General features: G+C 39.9%; 1 protein-coding gene across 2 annotated transcripts in view; it reads left to right on the top strand.

The window, feature by feature from the left end:
- GNAL (G protein subunit alpha L) overlaps positions 1 to 23,301 on the top strand; it is a 61,167-nt gene that overhangs the window by 25,553 nt on the left and 12,313 nt on the right. Inside the window, exon 2 of one of the 2 annotated variants that reach the window (XM_010172756.2) lies at positions 20,853 to 20,907. In XM_010172756.2, coding sequence (XP_010171058.1) covers positions 20,881 to 20,907 — 27 coding nt within the window. In that variant the 5' untranslated portion in view covers positions 20,853 to 20,880. Of the gene's footprint in view, positions 1 to 20,852; positions 20,908 to 21,698; positions 21,749 to 23,301 lie in introns of those variants that run through there. The other variant, XM_010172757.1, reaches the window with a different exon arrangement.

Below are 23,301 nucleotides of genomic sequence, written 5' to 3'. Positions count from 1 at the left end.
CTACAATAGCAGCCTGTGCAAAAAAAGGTTAGATGAGATTAATACACAATACACACGTAAAGACAAGTGCAAACATCAGTGCCAGTTGTGTCAGCACTGGCACAAAAGGACTCTTGAGTGCAGTGAGTCCCTCTTCTTACCTCCTCGCTGCTCCTGACCGGGTTTTTCCCCTGGGCTGGGGGAAAAGTTGCTCAAGCCAGCACCTGGGTTTGGAAAGAACAATATGGGTGAGCTCTTGGGCATGTCAAACATGGCACAAGTCCTGCACAGATGCAGGGAGGGACTCTGTGATTCTTCCTGAAAGTGTGGGTTTAATAGACTTCGAAGTCAAAGAGGAGCTGTTAACCTGGTCTGACCCCCTGGCTATACATTTTTCTTCAGCCAATATATTTCAGGCAAGATGCAGCCGGTGCACGTGGGGGGGGCGGAAATATAAATATATAAAATATAAATATGTAAAATGTTGGGAGTAGGAAAAGCTAAGAAAAAAGAGTAGAAGCAGTAAATTGTTAAAGATTGTTACATGCACAGCATAACTCATTCAGAAATACTAAAGGCTTGGACTCTCAGCCAAGTGTTTGTAAACTATTCATATAATAGCCTTTCTTTTTTTTTAAAGACAGCATTTTGATTTTTTTGTGCCAGAATCCTTTTCTAACTATGTTCAACATTCTCTTATTAAAAGACAGAAAAAACATTTTATATTATATTTTCACTTCATGTAGAAGGACAAAAACAAAAGCTCTTCTATTGGTAGTAAATAAATGGGTGTAAGCTGGAACACAGGAGGTTCCGCTTAAACTTGAGAAAAAACTACTTTACAGTGAGGGTGACAGAGCACTGGAACAGGCTGCCCAGGGAGGTTGTGGAGTCTCCTTCTCTGGAGAAATTCAAGACCCACCTGGACGCCTTCCTGTGTAAAATTGTTTAGGTTCCTGCTCCGGCAGGGGGATTGGACTGGATGATCTTTCGAGGTCCCTTCCGATCCCCAACATTCTGTGATTCTGTGATTCTGTTTTTCTGTTTTCAAATGCCTGTAGTCAAATCAAGGGAGTGTCCAGCTGAACTCAGAATCTGCCATTGCTGCTTGAGTTGCAAATTATTCAAGCGTCCTGTGCTGATTTACCATAAGATATGACAAGATGTGGTCATTAATATCTCTGAATAAACACCTGACTGTCAGCTACTTGCTCCTTGTCACACCATTCCCTTGCACAGATACACTGCCTCCTTATTCCAATACCCATCATCTTGCACATCTCAAAATACCACGGGGAAAAAAGTGTCTTTAAAATGCAAACTGCAACACATTCTCAGCTCCTCCCAGCATCAGTTGAAACTTCAGAAAGATAAATAAGCTGAAAACATTTGGTTTGCAGTAACTACAAATCACAGGAAAGGAGCTTGTCTTCAGCTAGAAATTTTACAGTGTCTTTAGGCCTCAGAAAAGCAGAATTTGTAGCACAAGAGCTAATTGTGATTTCACCGATGCTAGCAAATGATGGTCTGTTTTCTGTAACAAATAACTTGCTGTTTATTCTCAGCAAATCTGCAGCATTTAAACAGAAGTTAGTAATCGCCTATGTGTTTGTGGCCAAAATAAGTAGCCTTTGCAGTGCTGGCGCTGCTTACGAAGGGGTGAGGAGTTGCGTGTGTTACAACCACCACATTTCCTGTCCCAGCCCTGGGAGGAAACCAAAGCAGGCAGCAAGGGTGGGGAATCTCCTCCTCGCTGGATGCTGTGTCGGCCTTTCAAACACACACCTCAGTGCTATCAGTAATATGCAAGATAAATAAAACAGTGTGCCTGCGAGGCATCATGAAGCCAAGCTGTACGTCACATCCAGCTCACAAATTATAACTTCTACAACTCAACTCACCACTAAGGCATCTATAAAACAGTTTTTACTGAATTAAGCATAGAGCAGAGATGGTGCACTTAGGAAATAATTGCATTGAGCTCATAGTGATACAAAAAAATTTCACGTTAAAAATAATAGTTGCTGTGAATCTGCTCTCTACAGGGAAACTTGGAACAGATGCTTCTTTACTGGGATATTATGAAATCTAATCTTTCAGCAGGTCACTTATGACATATATGTAAATAAAAAAAATCTATTAAAAGCTATCATATTAACATATGGCAATATAATTGAAAAGAAAGAAGATTTCTTGAAAATTATGCTGGGATAACATACGACTGCTTAAATTAACTTTGGCTTATAGGGCTGTTTTAGTTAGGTAGTAGGTTAAATACAAGTAGATCAAAGCTTATTTTATTATATATAGTTGTGAAACCTTTTCAAGGACATAATATTTGTAATCAGATCATAATAACTGTAACTTTCCTGCTCCACAACAGCTTGTAAAGAAGCTGCTATACACAAGTCTTAACTTTTCTTTGATGTATGTATTTCAGAAGTTTTTTCTGGATTCCTTCCTTTTGCTAACTCCTTTTCAGGCTCTCTGAGTCTTTTGACACAGACTACAGATGTGATTGCAGCCTGTCGGGACACACCCAGCCTGGCATTAACCTAACCAGTCTGGGCACCTGTGTAGAAAGAAAAAGCTTAAATACAGCCAGGTTTCTAAAATACTGGGCTCAGGCAGTGGTACTCTGACATGGCAGATATGCTGCTATACATAATTGAGCTGGGTAATTTAGTTTTCAGTAGATGTCTGCAGTAATTCTCTATATGCCTGTGGATCACTGTGAAGATAATGTCTGAGTTATAATTTTCTCTTATCCATAGTTCTGTGGGTGTCTTTTTTTTCTGTAATGTGAGTTTCATAAGTTCTAGTTCAGCATTTCCTTGTCCTTATCCAAACCATCCTCTCCTTGATATTTATCTCTTTCTCTTTCTTCATTTCTAGCTGCCTAATACGTCTTGCAGCATTATTCTCAACTGTTCTCATTTGAAATAATTATACTGATTTTTAATAATATCTTCTGTTTCTTAGTGCATTGGAAAAGCCCCTTTTACTTATTGTGTGAATGTGATGTGTTGAGCAGCTTCCACACACCTTGCTGAACTTTTACCTTGCAAGGTAAATTGCAAAGTGTGCTTGATTTCATTATAGGGAAGAAGGTGAGGCTGCTGCATTAATTTCACTGTGAGTAGAATCAGCTTATAGCTGTATATTTACTTAATTACTCAAGTATCTAAAACGTGGGCAGACACCTGTTCCAGAAGCTAGATGCAGAGCAGAAAGAAGTCTTCCCCTGTGGAATTAAATATCTAATAAACTTTGCCACAACAGGAAGCAGAAAGATGCTTATTTTGCGTACTGTGTATCAAGTAAAGCATATAGGTTTTTTCCTCTTGTTATGGATTGCCTTTTGTTTGTTTGTTTATTTGTCATTTGTATTTTCTCAGAAATACATAGTCTGTTATTTCAGTAGCTTTAAGTAATATCAGCTGCTTTACTTTTAATAGATACTGTTACAGTCACTGTTATATACCAAATATAGGAAGGAGAACTGCATACTGTGCATACAGTGTCATAACCAACATGTAGAACTGGAGCCACGGGGGTGATATTATCTGGAGTGTCATCAGCATCAGTACAAACTGCAGCTCATCTATACTCTCAATTTCTAACCAAAGTCTTTGCTGTCTGCAAAACATCGTGCAAAGCGTCCCCTCCCACAGCTTGTGTCATGCTTGTGTCATACAGCAAAACTGCTCTTGCTGATACAAGGCCTTCCTCCTTGGGGTTAGGTCTACCTCCTGGTTTTAACCCTTCAGTGACAGAATAATTAAAATTTGTGTCAGGCATCTGCATATCTCTGATGGATATAACAGCTTAATGAGCAATATATATATATATATAGTGGTATTTACAATGGTGTTTAGATTGTCTTCGTGGTGCCTTGGCACTGATAAGCAGCGTTATATGTTAATGATTGGCATTGCCAATTCCTCTCCTTCCTCCCAGACGTGTTTTTTATGCTCACTTTCTACTTGTTGATAAAATAAATTTCAGCCCTTTTTGCTCAAATTCAGTAAATGGGATTTTATGTCAGAGAGCAAGACAAGAGGCAGGAGGGGAAAACAGCATTTTGCCTCAATGTGTATCTTGCAGGTGGTGCTGCCCTTGGCTACTACTTGGCAGGAGGTTTTTTTGGATCCTTGGATCCAACTTAGTATCTTGCTCAGCAGTCTCAGCTTAAAGTTTCTGAAGAGGATGTTGCCCCAGCACTTCTAATAAATTGCATCCTGAAATAAGCACCTCTCTCAGTCAGTGTTCCAGGATGACAAAAAGTTTTGAGGTACAAAATTAAAACTATAAGCAAGCAGAGGAATCCTGGCAATTAATAGAGAAATCCCCGAATTGGTTAAGAAGTGCTACTATATCATTGTAATCTAGAGGGAGTTACACAGTTAAGCAACTTTCTTAACTGCTGGAATAGTCTTTTCTTTTGATAATCCCTGGTTTGCCAGGGGGAAATAATGTAGTTGGGTTCCAAGAAGTTGTACAGCAACATCTAGAAAATAGTGCTTGGGCTAGCGGTGAGAGCTGGGGGCCTTTTTGAAGGGGTTAGGAGAGAAGGCATGAACTTAGAACAATAGCATTTTAGAATAAGACTGTGTAATGTAACTTTGAACTATTTATACCATTCAGCAAGATAGTGCAGGTACTTGTGTTTAGTGTAATTATGCTTATGCAATCAGCTTTTTTAGGAAGATATCCGTTTGACTAGTTTATTTTTGGAAATGTACTCCAGGGTGATAAAATGTGTATCTAGATATCTGTCTTTATGTAATTTTCAGCTTTGGTTCTAAATCTGTTTTCTGTATCTGTCAGAAGAGATCCTTCTACCTATAAACGCTGTGAGGCTGATTAATGACTGATGGCAAACAAATCTACAAATATCAAGCTTTTGGCCTCATAAATGAAAATGCCTTCCTTTATAAGGGGGGAGGGGGAGAGATTAATTTCCTGTTTAATTTCTACAAGAAAAAACCCACAGCCTAACCAGATGGAATTTCTTTGTACTATAAATAAGCAAACCTTTCCTTCTTTCAGGGCTTCAATTTTGATATATTTTTATCTAAATTGCTCCTTCCATAATTTTCCTTGTACTGCTGGGTTCAGAGATGTTCCTTCAGATGCTCAGTAGATGATGTAAATAACAGAACGAAGCTCTTCAATGCTGATACAGATGTGTGTATATATATAACTCTAAACATGCTGTATGGCTAGCTGGGGCAGTCCTCGTCACTTGAATGTATATTTTGGGGAAAGTTAGGATAAAATACATCTTGCCATCTTAAAGATTATTTGTTGCTAATTTAGGTAAATGGTTTTATTGACAATTACAGAGAAAGAGTAGAGCAATTAATTTGTGCCCAGCCTAAAAATGATTGGTTGTGGGTTTATGTGAAATGCATTTTGTGTCCTGCAGAATGTTCCCGCTGTATTTCATTTCATATCATAATTAATTTTCTCCATTTGGTATAGTTTTACAATATTATCTTTATTTATTAATTCCTTAGTTTCTAAATATATCTTGCATTCCATTCCTTATCTTAACAATGGCAGGTCATGTTTTATTTTATAATATTGGTCATTTTAGTAGAAATTATGATGCCACGATGCACCAGCTCTTTTGTAAAACTTTACTTCCAATCCCTTGTTGTATTGAATTTTATTTTCAGTATTATGCATGGGTGTGTCCTTGACATTCGGTCTCTGTGTGATGTCTGTACTAAATTTTAATTCTAGCCAGCTTATTCCCAGACTTCGGGTGATAATCAGTGTAGTTGCATTTGAAGCAGTAAATACAGAAAAGTCTCATTGGATCACTATTGCTGGTCTCCTGTGTTCTACTTTCAGGCACTTCCCTCTTCTGTCACATTTAAAGATTAAGACCATAGTCATTCACATTCTCAATACAAACAAATTTTGTCTTAAAAACACTTTTTAAAAGAATACAGGTAGGGCAGGGGTGTAAAGGAGTGAGTTTCTATAGCTTACTTCACTTTTCTGGTCCTTTTTTCGTTCTCCCGCAGTAATTAAGCAGCACATGGGTGTTGCATGGTGTTGTATTCCTTGCCAGAACAGAAAATAAGGTGAACTGCTAAAGAAAATCAGTTAAGTTGGGAAACAAATTCTGCATGTGTAATTGAAGATACCTCGTAGCACTTGCCCTTCTGTTCTTCTCTAGAGGATAAGTTAACATTAATAATTAATTAATAATTAATGACAGCAAATTATGACCTGGGCATAGTACTAGTTTTCCCAATTATTTGCACAAATCAATGTGCAGGTCATGCTTTATAAAGCAGTGTGTGGCTTGGGGCCTGCTCAGCTTACAGACCAGCCCCTGCATTGGTGTGGCAGATGATGTTACCTGTGGCAGTTACTGGACGGGTAGCAGGGACTTCCTAGAAGGAGAGCTAGGCTGTGGCTTTGTTCCAGTGTCGTCACAGGATTATTTAAATTCATCCAAGTTGTACTGAGAAGTATTTAAAACATAGTGTGCCACACTAGGAGATAAAACTGGAGCCTGGCTTGTTCCTCGTGGCCTGATGGAGGTTGCAGAGGAACCTGTCAGTGCTTGTGTCTCACTGTACGAAGACGGTTCCCATAGGCCAGGTGCTGGCAAAACTGCTATTATGTAAAGTTTTATTTATTATATCCTCTGCTAAACATGCTGCGTGGAAGATATGAAAGAGTGCTAATGATCTGTATCTAAAGCTGATGGGTTTTAGAAAAATCTCTTTACAGGTTAATCTTAACAGCAGGATAAATTATACTCGTGGAGAATGACACGGGTGTGATAATTCCCCAGAATAAAAACCCCACCTCTGTATCTGCAACGTGCCATGCAGTGTTGCGTGTTGCTGAGTCACAGTTCTAACTATGATGTTTGGAGTTGGGCTGTAAAAAGCAAAGAGCGGGATCTCCATTTGCTTTAAGGGAAAGACCTTCATTCAAGCTGCACATGTCCAAAATTTTATACACATTACTGATCTTTTAAGCGTATGAGCAGTCCCATTGAATGCCAAAGTCTTGTTGCATTCAGTAGGATTACATATATCCTTTAGACTTTGCTCGTGGGTGAGTCTCAGTAGAATCAAAGCTTTTCTTGCACTGAATTTCTTAGTCCCTGTATGTATCTGAAATATTTAATCATTCTGACAGAAGAAAGAAATAGCACAGAAAACTACAAAGCCGCCCCATAGTCAACATAACTTGCTGTTTATTTGTGTTTATTTTATCTACATTTGTACTGCAGTTATTAGAATTCCCTCTTACCTATAGTTTCTATGAGAAAATTACTTACCTTGAAAATGGTGTCAGTTTTGAAGAATAGGTCAGCAGTTTTTCAATGCACTTTTAGTATGCTTCAGGTTAGTTCTGGTCATTTTTTTCTTGGCATGGGCTGTCAGTCTACATAACGTCAGCATCTTGTCTGGAGGGGCAGAGGTGGCACGGGACACCCACAAAGTGCCATGGTGGAGCCTGTCGTATAGTTCCTCAGTGCTGAGATAGGAAGAAACACAAGCAAAAGGCATAAAAAACAGTTGGAAACGTCCCCATTTCCTCAATTCTGTGATTTGGCTTTTGTCCACATAATGTTTTGACACCAAATCTGCTCAGAAGTGCATTGCAGTGCTTGATCTGAATTTAGATCAAAGAAGCCCCAGATGCAATACGTAACCAGTAAATGAAGATACATATCTTAAAGGTGTGCAGTTGTTTATTACTTACACTTCTTGATTTGTTTTCCATTTTTGTAGGGCTTTCAGGGGTTTGTGCTGAAGGTATTAGAAGTACTTAACAAAATACTGAAATTTAAAAACCAGTCAGAAATGGTTCCTTTGAATGTGAGCAAAAATTTTTTGCTTTTTGAATATGAGTAACACTGAGACCATCTCAAAAGAGCATCTTGTAGAATGGGAAAAATATTAGCACCTGTGCAATTAAGGAATGGCTTTTGCTTTCAAAATGTCATCACAGTTACGTTACAAAGGTGTACTTTTTGGATTTACTTACAATTTGTGCAAATATTCCCCTTCTACAAAACAAGTAAATTATTTTTCTGAAGGAAGTGTGAACTTTGGGTGCTTTGAAGTCTAATGTGTGATACCCTGTTGCAAGACAGACATTTGTTAAGGGCAAGAGATCAGTATTTACAATGCTGGTGTTAGGACTGGATTATTTGTGATCTAGTTAAGAAGGTTACTAACAATCTGAAGGGATTATAAGATTAACAATTATCTGTGTGTTTATTTGATTAAAATAAATGCCCACAGATTTGGCTGCCATACCTGCACTCTGGTATTTGAGGTCAGAAATCCCATTTAATTGGAAGTAGAAAATCAAGCAACAACAAAACTTTGTGGTTTGACTTTGTATCTGTGATGTTATCAATAAAATGTCTAGTCTCTAATCTTCACTCTGTTTTCACTGAACTACAATGCACCTTATTATTGAAAGCCATTTTGGAGAAAAATTTTTGGGGGTTTTTTGGGGGTTTGGATTGGGGTTTTTTTTGTAGGGGAGGGAAGTGCTTTTTTTAAATACTGTACCATTCATTTAAAAATTAATTTTTGAGGTACTGGGGAGAGACAGTAATTCTATAGGATACTCCTTTGCACAGGGCTGGGGTTTTGTCTGTACCTTTGCAGTTTAGGTCTGGTATTGCTTCCTAGATTTATTGTTTGAAAAATGTCCAACTCTGTGTGATTGAGAGTTTCATCTCATTGTGGAGCCAAGACCCCAGAGCCTAAGGTGAAAGGTCCTCATTCTTCTTCACATGCTACTTTAGATCCTCCTGGCACTACCTCCTGGAGGCACTCACTCTCCCAAGCAATAGTATGAATTAGGATTTGGTTTAATACAGACTTTTCTGGGGAAAAAAAGGTCAAATCTTTAGAAGCCATCACAAAAGTGGTTCTTGCCCTCAGGACAGGTGTCGGGCACAGTCCTGAATGATTCCTGGTTTTCATTTCCACAGATTGCCTGCAAGTTGGGAATGGTATTTTTAATCTTTTCTTTAAAAGAAAAAGAAGAGAGAAAAGGCAGCATTTTGAGATCTGAACTGACAGGTGGCTTTGGGTTTCTGACATTTATGCCTTATTTGTATATTCCATTTCAACCTTCTCCAGCTGCTATTGCATAAATCTTCTACCTTTTTTTCAACTAACGGTATGGGTGGAAAAGACAGATTGGGAAGTTCAACTTCCTTCTCAGTGCCTGTTTTTAGGAGCTTTAGAAGTTGTCCAGGACTTAAAATTGGCCTCCGCTGATTTTTTTTGTAAAGTAAGCTTTTATCAAGCTTCTGCCCTTCCTTGCAGGTGTGTACGTGGTACAAAGCAACAGCTCCTACAAAATGGCAGGGTGAATTTTCAGCTGTAAAGGCCAAAGTTGTTCTCACAGTAGCGCCGTGATACCCTGAGAGGTGATGCTGTTGACCAGGATCCTGAAAGGAGCTGCAGTTGCCAGGCTTCCAGGTAGCTCCACGTGGGTCCTCAGGCTGGCTCAGGTGCTGCTGCTGCTGTATTGCAGCACCACACAGCGTGGCCGATGCTGCTCAGCCCCCTCCTTCCATCACTCTCCTGCCTTGGGCCAAAGGTGTCGTGCTGCCACTGGCAGGGAGCATCTCAGCAAGGAGCCCACAGTGCCAAACTCTCTCTTATCCACAAACCGAGACCCCTTGGCTCCAGCTTTTCATTAACCAGACCCCTGAAATGACAACCACCTGTTGGGTGCAGGGTAGAGAGACTAAAAGCATAAGTATAATGTAATCCTTAAAGTAACTTGAAGCAGAACATAATCGGGTTGTTGCATAATTATTTTCCTCATTCCTCAAGCCCAACTCATTGTATTATTGTTTTAATAGTACAAACGCATTGTACACTGAGAAAATCGAGGAAAGTTGACAGGAATAGAGAGAAAGGTACAGAGAGTACAGAGTTAGGAGTGCATTCCACAAAATGCTGTATTAATAGTAAACGTTAAGTGTTAACATGACTTACTGTCAACTGTACAGGTAGCAGTGTTGTGTTCAACTAGTTTTGAACACTAAGTTTTATAACCCTTATTTTGTTTAAGTAGCATGTAAATATTACATGGAATTAGGCCAATTATTAGTAAGTGCAACATGGTCGCTGTATCCTTCTTCCTTCCAATTTTGTAGTAACAATTCATCTCCTCACTTCAGCTCCATGCCTTCCTCCAGCTACTCAAGGTAATTGCTCAGCCAAGCCGTAGGTGTTATGACCAATTGCTTGAATGCATTCAGTGGTTAAATATATCCTGTTCTAAAATGGGCAGGATAATGGTGATTTAATGAAAACATTTCAGCAGCATCAATTGTAAAGATACAGGAATTTTCTTATGAATCTGATGGCTATGTCTCGTGTTTACATCCGCACTGCTAGACCTCTGCTTGATGTTGTTCTTATTTTCACCTGGTAATTTCTAAGGCAGCTGATCATACACAGATATTTATTTATCTGATACTGTTTTGCATGTACAGCTCCAAAGCGTGTTGTGCATGGGAATAAGAAGGTTAAACCATCTGCTCTAGATTACAGTAGGGAAGTAGGGAAGCCCTAATAACTTCTGGTGCATGGCATGAACAAGTTTGGGAAGAGCAGGCTTTGTGTCCTTCCCATCGAAAGTGAAAGGTTACCGTGTCTCTTCACTCTGCTAAAGGGAAGGCAATAGGTCTACCTCTGAACAATAGGTGAAGTGGTCTGTTGGGTGTTTGGGAGTAAAATGCTTTGAAACCGCTGGAAGGATGTCAGTCTTCATCATCCTTCTGTCCTTTAACTCCAGAGCCATTAATTTTTGCTCTGTTGTATAAGTTTTCTTGCCTTGAACATTGACAAGGTAGTGTTCTATTCCAGTAACTCTGAGAATACACTGGTGAGCCACACTGCAGCCCTGCACATCGAAGGGCTGCTCACAGAGTTTGTGTCCAACATGTTCTTCACACAAGGTAGAAGCATGAGAGCACAATGTTAGAGCTGGGGCAAGGATTAAGGAGTGCAGAAGAGAAATGATCTACTACCACACCTCATAAACTGCAATAAGGAAGAAGAAATTTTACTAGGTGCTCTGCAAGGTTTCCATTAACACTTTCTCTGTTCCCACTGTGTAGGAAGCTGGTCACCTTCCTGACTTTTCTGTAAGAGCAAGTTTTTTGTATTCTTAGTTTGAACTGATGACGTACTTCACATCTTACATGCAACCCTAGAAAGCTGCTTCTCTGGTAGGGCGTGTGTTAGGAGCCCTCATATTCCTCAAGTGGTGGATATCTATAGGAACTCCAGATCCTGTCTATGTCTTGGGGCCTCTAACACATCCTCATGAGAGCTGGTCCTGTGATGCAAATGTTGAGCCTTGGAAGTGGTGCCAGTCCTCCTGTTTAACCCCAGCACTCACCGGGACTCCAGTCATGTCATTTCTCTGGGTCATGTCAACACCTGACAAACATGTGGCAGGTGAAAGCAAACAGATACATTTTGTTCAGGATTTCTGTTCCTTTCATTTACATGTCACAAAAAATGCATAGATCTGAAAACAGTCATAAGCCTGCATGCGTGCTTTTCCTGGACAGGAACATTGGCCATCCTGAAGAGTTCACTTTTTTCATGTGGGTTTTCTCAGGGCTTCTAGCATCCTATTTTCTGAATCATCCGGTTTGACTTTTAGACACAAAATTTATTGGCGCCAAGTTCTTTTGCACTGAGCTTGGACTAGTGGCACAGGTAAACACAAACTTCTCGTGACTTCCTTTTACGTCTGTTTTGTTACCTTTGCTTCTCCTATTTGGGGATTTTCTGCTTTCTCTTTTATCAGCTTCCTATAGAAAACTCCAGTCAAACTGGTTTTTCCTTTCTGGCAATCACCATAGCACACTTATTACTCCAAACCACTTCCACCAGAGTAAGTTATCATTAATTTCCAACAACCAGTGCTGTTTATAACCTGGACTTGACATTCTTCAGGGCTCACAGCAGTTAGTGGTTTTGTGTACACTAAGAGGATATCCACAGTGCAACAACTTTTGAAAACAAAACCATCAACCAGAATTTGTAAGTTGCACTGAAATGATTTTCCCGTGTCACAGCAAGATAAACTTGCAAGTAACAGGGAAAGCTGTATTTGCAATGCACTGTGAAAACACATTTCATTAACTTCTAACATCCCCTGGCAACCTTGCGTTACATAGCTGATGGTTGTAAACCTGATGCGTTTTACAGCTCCAAATATTATCAAGGCCTTTGCCCCTTGTTTGGCTTTCCTGAACATAGACGTCCAAGTCCTTTTTGAAGAATTTGCCTAAAGAGTTAGAGGTGAGACTTTCTATGCACTTTCGTTAGTGGGATGTAAAACCAAGGGTTTGATCTGTCTTTCTGTCTAAAGGCAAGTTCTCCAGGTCCAGATGGGACACTTGCATTCTGCCCATGTAACTCATTTGATGTTTTAGGTATTCTGAGCTTCACTTCCAGTGCCAGTCTGTGTAGTTGCTGGAAGATGCTTAACAGTTGTTTCATTCAGACGATGAAAAAAGAGATCCTAGTCTGCCATACATGAGCTCACAGAGCAGTTGGGATCCAGATCTCTCTGGGTAATGCAATATGAGCTTTCTGTTTTCAAGCTATTATCTTTTGGTTCTCTGTTCCAAATTGCACTTATAATTGCAGAATGCGCTCTGTGCAACCTTTACACTCCAGAACTCAAATCTGTGTCTATATAAATGCTCCACGGGTGTATCGATATGCATATAATGATTATTGGCCTAGGACTGTCCTCTCACATGAGGAAGAAGAAACTTCACTGAAGTCAGTGGATTCAAGCTGGCGTGAATGTGGTTAGAAGGAGGGTCTGCATGTACCGGTCTAAGCCTCAGATTTTATCATTGCTTCATTCTTAGTCCGTGTTTTGCAGCAGCTCAGCCGCTTGCACCCCTGGGAGTAAAACATCTGATCACATGCAGTAGAAAAATACTGTCCTTTTTAAAATAAATAAGTAAATAACCTTTCCTCTTCTTTCTTTCTTTGCCCATCTTCTTCCCTCTTCTCTGAGATCCCATGTAGCAGAAGTTGCAGATGATGAGTCTCGTTTCTGCTGGAGCCCGTTAACCTTTCTGTGTGAATGACAGTTTGCCAGATCTAAGTCTTAGTCAATGTTTATGTTAAGAAGAGGGTTAATGATGATCCCCATAGGCCTCTCGCTCAGAAAGCAAAAACATCTGCTAAGCCAAAAAGTGGTTAGTTTGCTAAATTTAGAAAGAAGAAATGCATTTCCCAAAATTCACACTGCTTTTTAACAAATGTAGGGAACCAGTGGGGGCAAGGAGTTGTAGAAGTCATACTGTTTATTCATTTTTTAGTTTAGTTCATGTATTTTCAATTAAAAAAAAAAATGCTGTTATTAAGCAGAAGGAGGGTACTAATCATATGTCTGAAACATTTAATACAGTTGAAGTTTTGTGCATTTGTTTAGGTTATTAGCTGGACACATGCCAAAGCCTGTGAAGCTTAGAGATACTCTGCAGTGCATACTGAGAAAAAACAACCTAGCGGCAGAGAAAGTGAGGTTAAAATGGGTGTCTGCTAAGAAACTCTTAACCTAGCCCATAGACTAGGAAAACTCTTCTACGGATTTTAGCTGTCTGTCTTTATCCTCGCCAAACGCGCTCCTGATTGCTGGCAGCTGTCTGGCTCGTTATGGGAAAGGGGAGCCTGGTGAATGGTGTGCGAGCTCTGGGCTGCAGCTCACGTTCTCCGTCTTTGCTTTTAATGTCTCAGCCAAAGTCATCATCTGTAAATCGGGTTTAAGATAGTTTTCCTGCTTCATGGGATTACCAGGAAGCATAGTTTGCAGGTACCAATAAAGTGTCTCGTGATGGCTTTGCTCTTGATGACTTCTTGGTGGCTGGGGCCACAGCTGGCAGCAGCCATGGCCGGGGCAGCAAACAAGATGGGTTATGCGCTTCCCCTCTCAAGCTGCTGGCGCCAGCGGCGGGCAGTATGGGCACTGGGACAACAAGGTGCCGTGGCCTGCATGTCTAGGACAGATGGCCATCGGTGGCCCGAGGCCCTTCCCAGTGAGGTCGCCCTCACCCCAAGCAGAGGGCTGCCCAAATGCTTTCAACCCCAAATCCTCAGACTGCAGTGGCTTCTTAGCAAGCTGGCGGGTTTCAGGCAGCACTGTACTTTGCTCTCCCTCTGAGCCTCCTGTTGGTTTAACCCTGTCATCTCCTGTCTCCTCGCTGAGTTGCAGGCGGGGGAAGGTGCGTTTTATGGACAAATCCCGCCGGTTTGGGCCTCCTCCGAGCAGCCCTTGGCCAGCCCTGGGCCAGGCAGCCTGAGGTCCATGGGGAGGCTGGCAGCCCTCGGGGAAATACGGGTTTGAGAAGTGAAAACAGGGTGAGCTTGGTGAATTGCGGGGAGCTGCGTTCCATGCAGGGCTCACCCCTGCCCCCGCCTCGGGCGGTTCTGGTGGGTCCCCTCCTGAAGCAGGTGCTTTGGGGAGCAGCAGGGAGGCCCAGGGGAACTTGGCAGATGCCAACAAAGGGTGACAAGCAATAACAACTTGTAGATTTCTAACCCTTTTGAAAGAAATACTCGATTTCGGTCACATCTTCAGTGCTTGCACTGGGTATTTTCTTCCGTAACAGCTTATGGAGCAATGGGCCCTTCCAAACGGCGCAGGTGAGCCCGGGCAGATCCAGAACAGGCCACGGTCCCTCCCGTCCCCCTGCCTGGTGCCGGCTCCTCCTGGGGAGCCACTGCAGTAGGTCTGGGGGGAGGGAGGGGAAACACTCCACCACCACACAGAAGCTGTATTTAAAATACAGTGACTATTTAAATTTGGCAGGAAAATCCTTACATGTTAAATTGTACCAGCACATCCTGGGGGATTTCTGCTGATATTTTCAGCAAATGACTTGGGGAAAGTTAATCCTTTAGGGGTTAGAATATTGCTGGGGGCTGTTTTCATTATGTCTTTCTCATTTACCAGGAGATATATGAGAGTAATATGAAGTTGCTTAAAGCCTAACCATGGAGCCTAAGGTATTCTCAAAACCAGAAATACGTAGTTTCCTATTTCAAATATTTCAGGGAGAATCAGTAGGACTGTAGTCCCTTAGATGATTAAAAAAATATATTTTATGGAAAGAAAGAAAGAAAGAAAGAAAGAAAGAAAGAAAGAAAGAAAGAAAGAAAGAAAGAAAGAAAGAAAGAAAGAAAGAAAGAAAGAAAGAAAGAAAGAAAGAAAGAAAGAAAGAAAGAAAGAAAGAAAGAAAGAAAGAAAGAAAGAAAGAAAGAAAGAAAGAAAGAAAGAAAGAAAGAAAGAAAGAAAGAAAGAAAGAAAGAAAGAAAGAAAGAAAGAAAGAAAGAAAGAAAGAAAGAAAGAAAGAAAGAAAGAAAGAAAGAAAGAAAGAAAGAAAGAAAGAAAGAAAGAAAGAAAGAAAGAAAGAAAGAAAGAAAGAAAGAAAGAAAGAAAGAAAGAAAGAAAGAAAGAAAGAAAGAAAGAAAGAAAGAAAGAAAGAAAGAAAGAAAGAAAGAAAGAAAGAAAGAAAGAAAGAAAGAAAGAAAGAAAGAAAGAAAGAAAGAAAGAAAGAAAGAAAGAAAGAAAGAAAGAAAGAAAGAAAGAAAGAAAGAAAGAAAGAAAGAAAGAAAGAAAGAAAGAAAGAAAGAAAGAAAGAAAGAAAGAAAGAAAGAAAGAAAGAAAGAAAGAAAGAAAGAAAGAAAGAAAGAAAGAAAGAAAGAAAGAAAGAAAGAAAGAAAGAAAGAAAGAAAGAAAGAAAGAAAGAAAGAAAGAAAGAAAGAAAGAAAGAAAGAAAGAAAGAAAGAAAGAAAGAAAGAAAGAAAGAAAGAAAGAAAGAAAGAAAGAAAGAAAGAAAGAAAGAAAGAAAGAAAGAAAGAAAGAAAGAAAGAAAGAAAGAAAGAAAGAAAGAAAGAAAGAAAGAAAGAAAGAAAGAAAGAAAGAAAGAAAGAAAGAAAGAAAGAAAGAAAGAATCAAATCTTGATAGTCCCTGAAAACTGCAATAGAAAAAAAAAAAAAAAAAGGATATTTTTTCCATTTCAGCTCCCTAGAGACCTGATGTAGGTGTTCTCATTGTGAAATGTCTGCCTCACCTGTGACTTACTGCAGTCCAAAGAGGGTGGAATTCAAAGTCCTGGATGGTTTCAGATAGTAGATTATGGTGCTTCTGTTGGTTTTTGAGCCTGGCTGAGGAGTTTGCAAATCTCTTAATGGTCCATCAGAAACGTAAAGCTTTGCTGACCCCAAGAGCTTATTTGAGGATAAAATTGAGGTTCTTCACTCTGAGAACTTAAAGGTACAACGTTAAAGATTTGCCACATTACCTTTGTCTTTTAAAGAGACAAGTATTTTGACGTGCATTTGATTTCTTGTTTCCCACAACAACTTTTTGATACACAGCCTTTGAAATGTTGGGGTGAGAGCATAAAAAAATGGTTGAAGTAGACAAAGGTTTATTAAAATGTGTAGTTTGTTATATTGATTTGCAGTTTAGCACTTCGTCTTTCCAGTTCTTTGGATGTCGATATACACTTATAAGTACAGCATGGGTTTTGTGTCTATCATATTATTCTCAAGACATGATTTTTCTTTTAATTGTGATTTTGTTTGTGGGGTCAGAATATCTATACAGACCTATATAGTGATTTACCCAGTGAGAAAAGGATTTTCGTGTACGATTACCTCCTCTTTATTTGCACATTTATTAATCCTTTTTTCGGAAATTTTTATATAGCTGCTACTGCTGCTCAAATTGCTGTGGCTTTTAAAGGGAATAATACTTATTGATAGTTCCCACATGCACTGGCAGGCACATCTAAAACCTGTACTTTTGTGTTCACAGCTTGCATAATATAAAATTTAGAGATGGCTTGTCAAACTAAGTGTCAGTTGAGTTTCCTAGGAAACTCACTGAAGATATTTATAAAACTACAGATCAGCTTAATAATAGATATAATAATGTCAGTAGCTCATTATTGGGTTTTTTTAACTTTATCAGTCCGTCTTTCTTTTCTTTAATTTATTGGCAAACCAAACCACTGCATTTCCAAACAGAGCAAAGAAGACCTTCCTTGCAATATCTTGCCTGATGTATTTAAAAAAAAAAAAAAAAAGTAGTTTGTGCTTTTCCATGCAAGGAAATGTAAAACAACCTACTATAAAATTAAGAAGAACCTAAATGTCGTACTAATTGTCAGACTGAATCTTTTCTAAATAAAACCACAATTCTGAAGTAGAAATATAAATATTATATCATATGTTCTAGTTTTATTCACAGTTGAGTTGAACGCGTGAATTTAAAGTTCATTGCACATGCATGCAAAACAGTTACTGCAGAATTAAAATAAATTCTGAGTATGGGTTTCTATAGAAGCTCCATAAATAGAAGATGTGTCAGTATTGTAAAAAGGCATAATTCTGTGAAAATAATTTTATCCCTGAGCTGAAAAAAACAGCATCTAAAAAGAGAGAATAAGTGATACTGGTGTCCATTTTTATTCATTTTTTGGTATTGTGTTTTCCTCACACTGATTTTTTGAGTAGAGACATGAGCATTGCCACAGTTAGGAGGTATCTTCATACTTCGAGCCCTTTAAGTTGAAATTTTAGTCATGTAAGTTTGAAATTTGCTGGTGTGTAGGTATATGTATAAAAGAACGTGTATTATGCCAGAACATAATTCTTAGAGGCATTTAGGATTAGTAGAAATCAACAATAGAAAGCAATTGAGAAAGTGAGAATGAAGTTAGCATACTTAGTGTGTTTCAAGTGTCTAGAAATCTCAGTGCGCGTTTAATGTAGTTGCAAAAGAAATCTTATGAAGCCTGTCCATCATACCCTGAAAAGGTTTATTTTCCTTAAAGCTACAAAGTTAGGCTGAATCCTAATAGTAGTTGCATGTTGACTTATTGGATGCTGGTGATATCATTGCACCTTGATATAGCGAGGTGGCAGGTAAAACCTTGTAAATCATTGCATTTATTTTAATATAGATCACATGTGGCCAGCAACCTTAGAAGCATAGAAAATTACAGCTGCTATGTCAAGTGACATTTTTGAAGCGCGTGATATTTGTCAGAGCTCACTCTGTTAACTGCAGTGTTGCAGTTAAGGGTGTTTGAAATGGATCCTTTTACCAGGAGGAGGCTGACAGTTTCTAAACAGAAGATGACTCGGGCTGATACACAGGACATGTAATTAGGAGACTTATCTCGTTCCCTACCCTGCCATGGATTATTTGTAGTGTAACACTGCATTACTCACTCCTCTGGTCCTTATCGTAATTTTCCTGTTTGCAAAATGCAAACACTAACAACCAATAACCTTCCTGAAGTGCCTGATGTATAGGTGAGAGAGATGTGAATTGGTACGAAATACCAGTGCTTAATCATTTTGGATAAATTCTGCCAAGGTACCCTTGGTATTGGAGGGTGAAGATGTATTGTCTCTGATTTATACATCAACTCCAGAAGGAATGCTTCTGCAAGAAAAACACTGATTCACACTGTCTTGTGAGGTTTGTGATGGAGTTGTATTTGTGCACAAACACTCGCTTCTGTCCACACTCAACCAGAGCCCTTTTCCGTGTCAGCCGTAGTGGAGGAGCATTTTCTCCCCTGGCTTCGGTTGCATTGATTGTTCCTGAGCTGTGCAAGCGATTGTGCTGCCCACGGCAGTTTGTTAGCTCTCCCTCAGGCCCCTGCCCCTTTTCTGCAGGCTTGTTTAACCTGCTGGCATTGTCACCTTACTGCGCTCAGGGACCTGGATTTACCCCTCTGCTAACCTTTTACCCTGATGAATAGAGGCTGTTAACTGGGCCTGTCGGATCAAACTGTAAAGAAACTAGACAGAAGCTGTGAAACTGATTCAGAAATACAGGAGTGCTGCCTGAACAGCCGTATTAAGGAAAATGATTCCTCATTTAGGAAGAGATTCAGCTTGGAGGCATTTTTAGTTTGGGCTTTTTTGCCTTCTTTTTTCATCTCGTGTGCCGGAGGTGTGAGGTGAGAGTTGTGATAACAATAGGTGCGCCAGTTAAAAATACATCCCTCTGCTCCAGTGTCTGCGTTACCTGCAGGGATAACTGAAGTTAAACTTTGCTTAACCAATATTCTCAAGGTGATGAAAATCATCTGACCAAAAGTTTGGTCTGAATACAGCTGCTTTCTCATGGTGACTGTAGCTGACTATAAAGATGTACTTTTATGTCTTTATGCAAGTTTATGATGGCTTTTGGTGGGGAAGGAAGTTTTGTAAAAAGGTGATTTTTCTTTAGAGTTTGTTCAAGATAGTTTTGTTATCAGACACCCACCGTGTTGCACTAAACAGCAATTTTTTTAAACAGTATGCTTAGCCATCACACCTTGATCATGCAGAAAGAAAAGCTGGATATTCTAGCTGTAGTTCCTGCATTTTGTTTCTCTGTTCTAACAGTGGAGGTTCAAAAAAGGAAAAATAGTATAAGTAAATATATACATAGCGTATTTTCTTTTCCTTTCAGTTCACATCCGTGGGAAAGCGCTATGAGAATTACAAACAGGCTTTTAGGGGGGGTATTTTTTCAACTGGTCAGTGTGTGTGACCCTTGTGTTGAGTGAGTCACGTTGCAAGTCAAGAGTTCACTGTTTTTTTGTCTTTCCCACTGCTGTTAATTAGATTCCACATGCACACCCAAGTAAAATTGGGAAAACTTGCTGGTTGATAAAGAAATCTTGATAATATTGTAGCAGGATGAGTCAGCTGGTGGGATATTCACTGCCAAATACCAAATAACAGTGCAGAAATTCAAGAAAGCTGCTAAGTCGTACAGACAGTCCAGGGAAAAAGAGCCAGCTGTGCTCACACAAAATCAAATAAATGGGTGAAAGTGAGAGAGGATAACCTGTCTATTTTAGCTATACATATAAAATCACATTTTTGTGTCCTCAATACTGCCATTCTAGCATGTTCTAGGAAAGAATTAAAGCTTGAAAAGGTTATTTCAATAATTGGAGAATGTGGTTTCCTCTTTTTTTTCTGGTTGCCTTTTCTCTTGCCCTTCCCTGCAGTTATAGAATCATAGGATGGTTAGGTTTGGAAGGGACCTTAAAGATCATCTAGTTCCAACCCCCTGCCATGAGCAGGGACACCTTCCACTAGACCAGGTTGCTCAAAGCCTCATCCAGCCTGGCCTTGAACACTTCCAGGGAGGGGACATCCACAGCTTCCCTGGGCAACCTGTTCTAAGTCTTTGTTTCACCTTACGCATCTCACTGAGTTTTGTCAATGTAAAGAGTTGGGTTAATTAACCCCTACTTCATGTCAATTTTGCTTTCCACTTCTGATGCTTTAGTTGCAGTGTTTGAGGGCAGCATGTCAGTCCAAAGCTATCTGTATATATTAACAAGCGTTTCTGCTAAGGTTACTGAGCCCACAATTAACATAACATTATGCCAGATTAGCATCATGCTAAACAAAGGCAACCGTTTGCCCCATTTTGTTTTTCAAACCCCAAAATATTTTTTCTGTCTAAACAACCATATGACACATGGTTAGTCTTAGTATTTTTTTAGTGGACCTCACAAAATTGCATCATTTAGCTGCATTTGGACCACCTCTGGGTACCGTATAACCATAACTGTAGAAGGACTTTATTGAAACAAAGTCTGGATAAAAAGTTGTTTGGCTCGGAAAATGTAACCTCAGTCAATGTAAATAAATCATCAGGCTCATACCTTTGCCATTGGACTTGTGTTTTACTTTGCAGTAGGAGTCTAAACCAGAAAAGGTAGTGAAAAGTGTTACACGATACAGTATTTTACATATCTAATTCATGTTTATTTTTCTTCTAGCTTTTTAGAAAGAATTGACAGCGTCAGCATGGATGACTACACACCCACAGATCAGGTTAGTATAACTAATGGGGTAGAGTCTGAACCAAGGTGCCCATTCATATGAATTCTTTATGTAAAAAATTTATTTTAGTCCCAACAGCAGCTGAAGTAGGGCACACCACATAATATCAAAATACAGTCTAGCAGTTTAACTAATGGATATTAAAGAAGAGGTTTTTTGATGGTGCAAGCTTGTGTTACTGTATGTAGGTCAGTGATTCCTGTAATACATCTGTTACTTCTTCTTGCTTTCCATTCTGTGTCCTGCAAACAAAGTGAAGGGAACAAAAAACATAAACGTAAAAGCCTACAGTTTCCCTCATCAGCCTTTGCTACACAGCAGCAGTGTTTTATTTCAACGGTGGAGGTGATGAAAACCTGGAGGGAGGCGTTCCATGTCCATCAGATGGGTCCTTCAGAGGCAGAAGCCTGCAGTGTCCAGGGGAGAGCACCAGCAGCAGCAGCAGACCTCATGGACTTCTCTGTAGTTGTGCAGACACCTTTCCAGCCTGTGCCTGTCTCCTGTGGGCAGGATAGTTTCTACCAAAGCCTTATTTGCAGGACAGAACACTTTTTTCCCAGATGTCATGGTACATCTTAGTAGAGTACTCTAATGACAAATGCATCCAGGAAGGTTAGGGCTGAAGTGGTGCAGCCTTGAAGTAAGAAAGGGCTTCACTTTGGTGCATGGCTTTGGCTGCCTTCCCTGAGCTCAGGCTGTGTGGTTTCCTTGGGCAGGATGTCTATTCAGCAAACTGATTCTGAAGTTGGTATTTTTCAGTGCTGATAACCCACTGTCATCTAGTAGTCTCAACCAAGATTGTGAGCCACATCATAACCTACAAATACAGCTGGCAGAAGAGAATCCCTGCACTGGATAATTCAGTCTAACCATGCAAGGTGTATAATGGGTGGATGCCCTGAAAAAAGTATAATTGCCAAATCTCACTGTGCAATCAGGGACTGAAATTCAGAGAAATTAAGTGACTCGCCAGAGACCACACAAGGAAGTATGCGGAGCAGAGCCTGTTCCTTCAGACCTAATTCAGGTCTATAACCACAAGCCTGTCCAATGACTCTGACCGAATCCTGAAACAGAAGGCAGTAAAAAGTAGCGTGCGTTGTATTATAAGATGAAACTTGTATAGTCGACCCAATATAACATCAGTTATTAAAGCCTTCGAGACATTTTCAGACCATAGCAGTAGCACTGGGATTTACTCTTTCTAGACCTCATGGTCTGATTTTAGCATTGATACCACTGGGCTGGAAAGAGAAGTCAATGAAGCAAAGCCTCATTTTTGCTTTCATTATTTATATTAGTGTTGGCCTCTTTGTTCCTGGGAGGCCTTTTTCGACCTGGAGCAGTCATTCATCATCTAGAATTTTTTCCCGATATTTCCTTTGGGAAGAAATGCTCTTTGCCTCCAGAGATCAGAAGAAGCCTTTGGTATTCGGCAGGTAGAAAACTTTTGCTCTAAAGGGGGGATTCTCTTTTGCTTTTGAGTTTTCATCCTGTTATGCTGTATCAGTTGTCCTTCTGAATTAACTGGTAAAAATCACTACTTTCCTTTTTTCCCTTGCTTTCTTTAATGTTTTTTGCACCCTCCCAAAATAGTGACTGTCAGCAAGTGACAGCAAATGACAGTAACATATAAAATAACTAAAATAATGAAATAAGTGGCCTTCAGCTGAGTTCACATGGCTGTCAAAGCAGGCAAGGTTTGCCAGCTACAAGAATATTTGAAGCGGTAGGTAGTAGGCTGGGGGGGAAACTGTGCTTGTACTCTGCACCAGCAGCTGCCTCCTTCCCTCAGCCGCTGCATGGCGAGGAGAGCTAAGCTAGATCCAGCAGCCCTTCCCTTGCCCCAGGGAGGGAGCAATCCCCAGGCAGGCAGCTGTGTCAAGAGGTGGCTGCTCAGCAGGGTTCGTCCCCACCAGGCAGCCAGCAGCTTTCTCTGGCCTCCGATTTTGTTCTGCACCCACTGCCTGAGCAGCAGTGCTGGATAGTCAAGGTTAAAGATGCTGCTGGTGATGATGGTGACGCAGTGAGCTAGTTGCCTGAGGTATGCATCATAAATTGGTTTTGCCTACTTCCTTTGAGACTCTAGGAAATTACTATTTTTTTAATTATTAGAAGAATGTTATTTAAGTTATAAGGTATTGCTAGTTTGAAAAATAAGAAAGAAATGGCAGTTTTATGTACAACCTAAATTCTGTTCCCTTCTGTAATAGAGCTTTAATTACTCAGTCACAGGCTATTATTTCGATAGAATTCCTGTCTCATTCAGTATCAAAGAGGGCAGAATTAAGGTTGCCTGGGCAACTGTAAATCTGTAGTTTTCTGACATTTGAATACTTGAATTTACAACATGAATAACATTTTTCTTAGTTTTATGTAACTTCA

This window comes from Antrostomus carolinensis, unplaced genomic scaffold (assembly GCF_000700745.2).
Source record: "Antrostomus carolinensis isolate BGI_N321 unplaced genomic scaffold, ASM70074v2 scaffold18577, whole genome shotgun sequence".
Classification (NCBI taxonomy): Eukaryota; Metazoa; Chordata; class Aves; order Caprimulgiformes; family Caprimulgidae; genus Antrostomus; species Antrostomus carolinensis.
The sequence above is the reverse complement of the archived record's forward strand: the minus strand, read 5'-3'. Positions and strand labels throughout refer to the sequence as shown.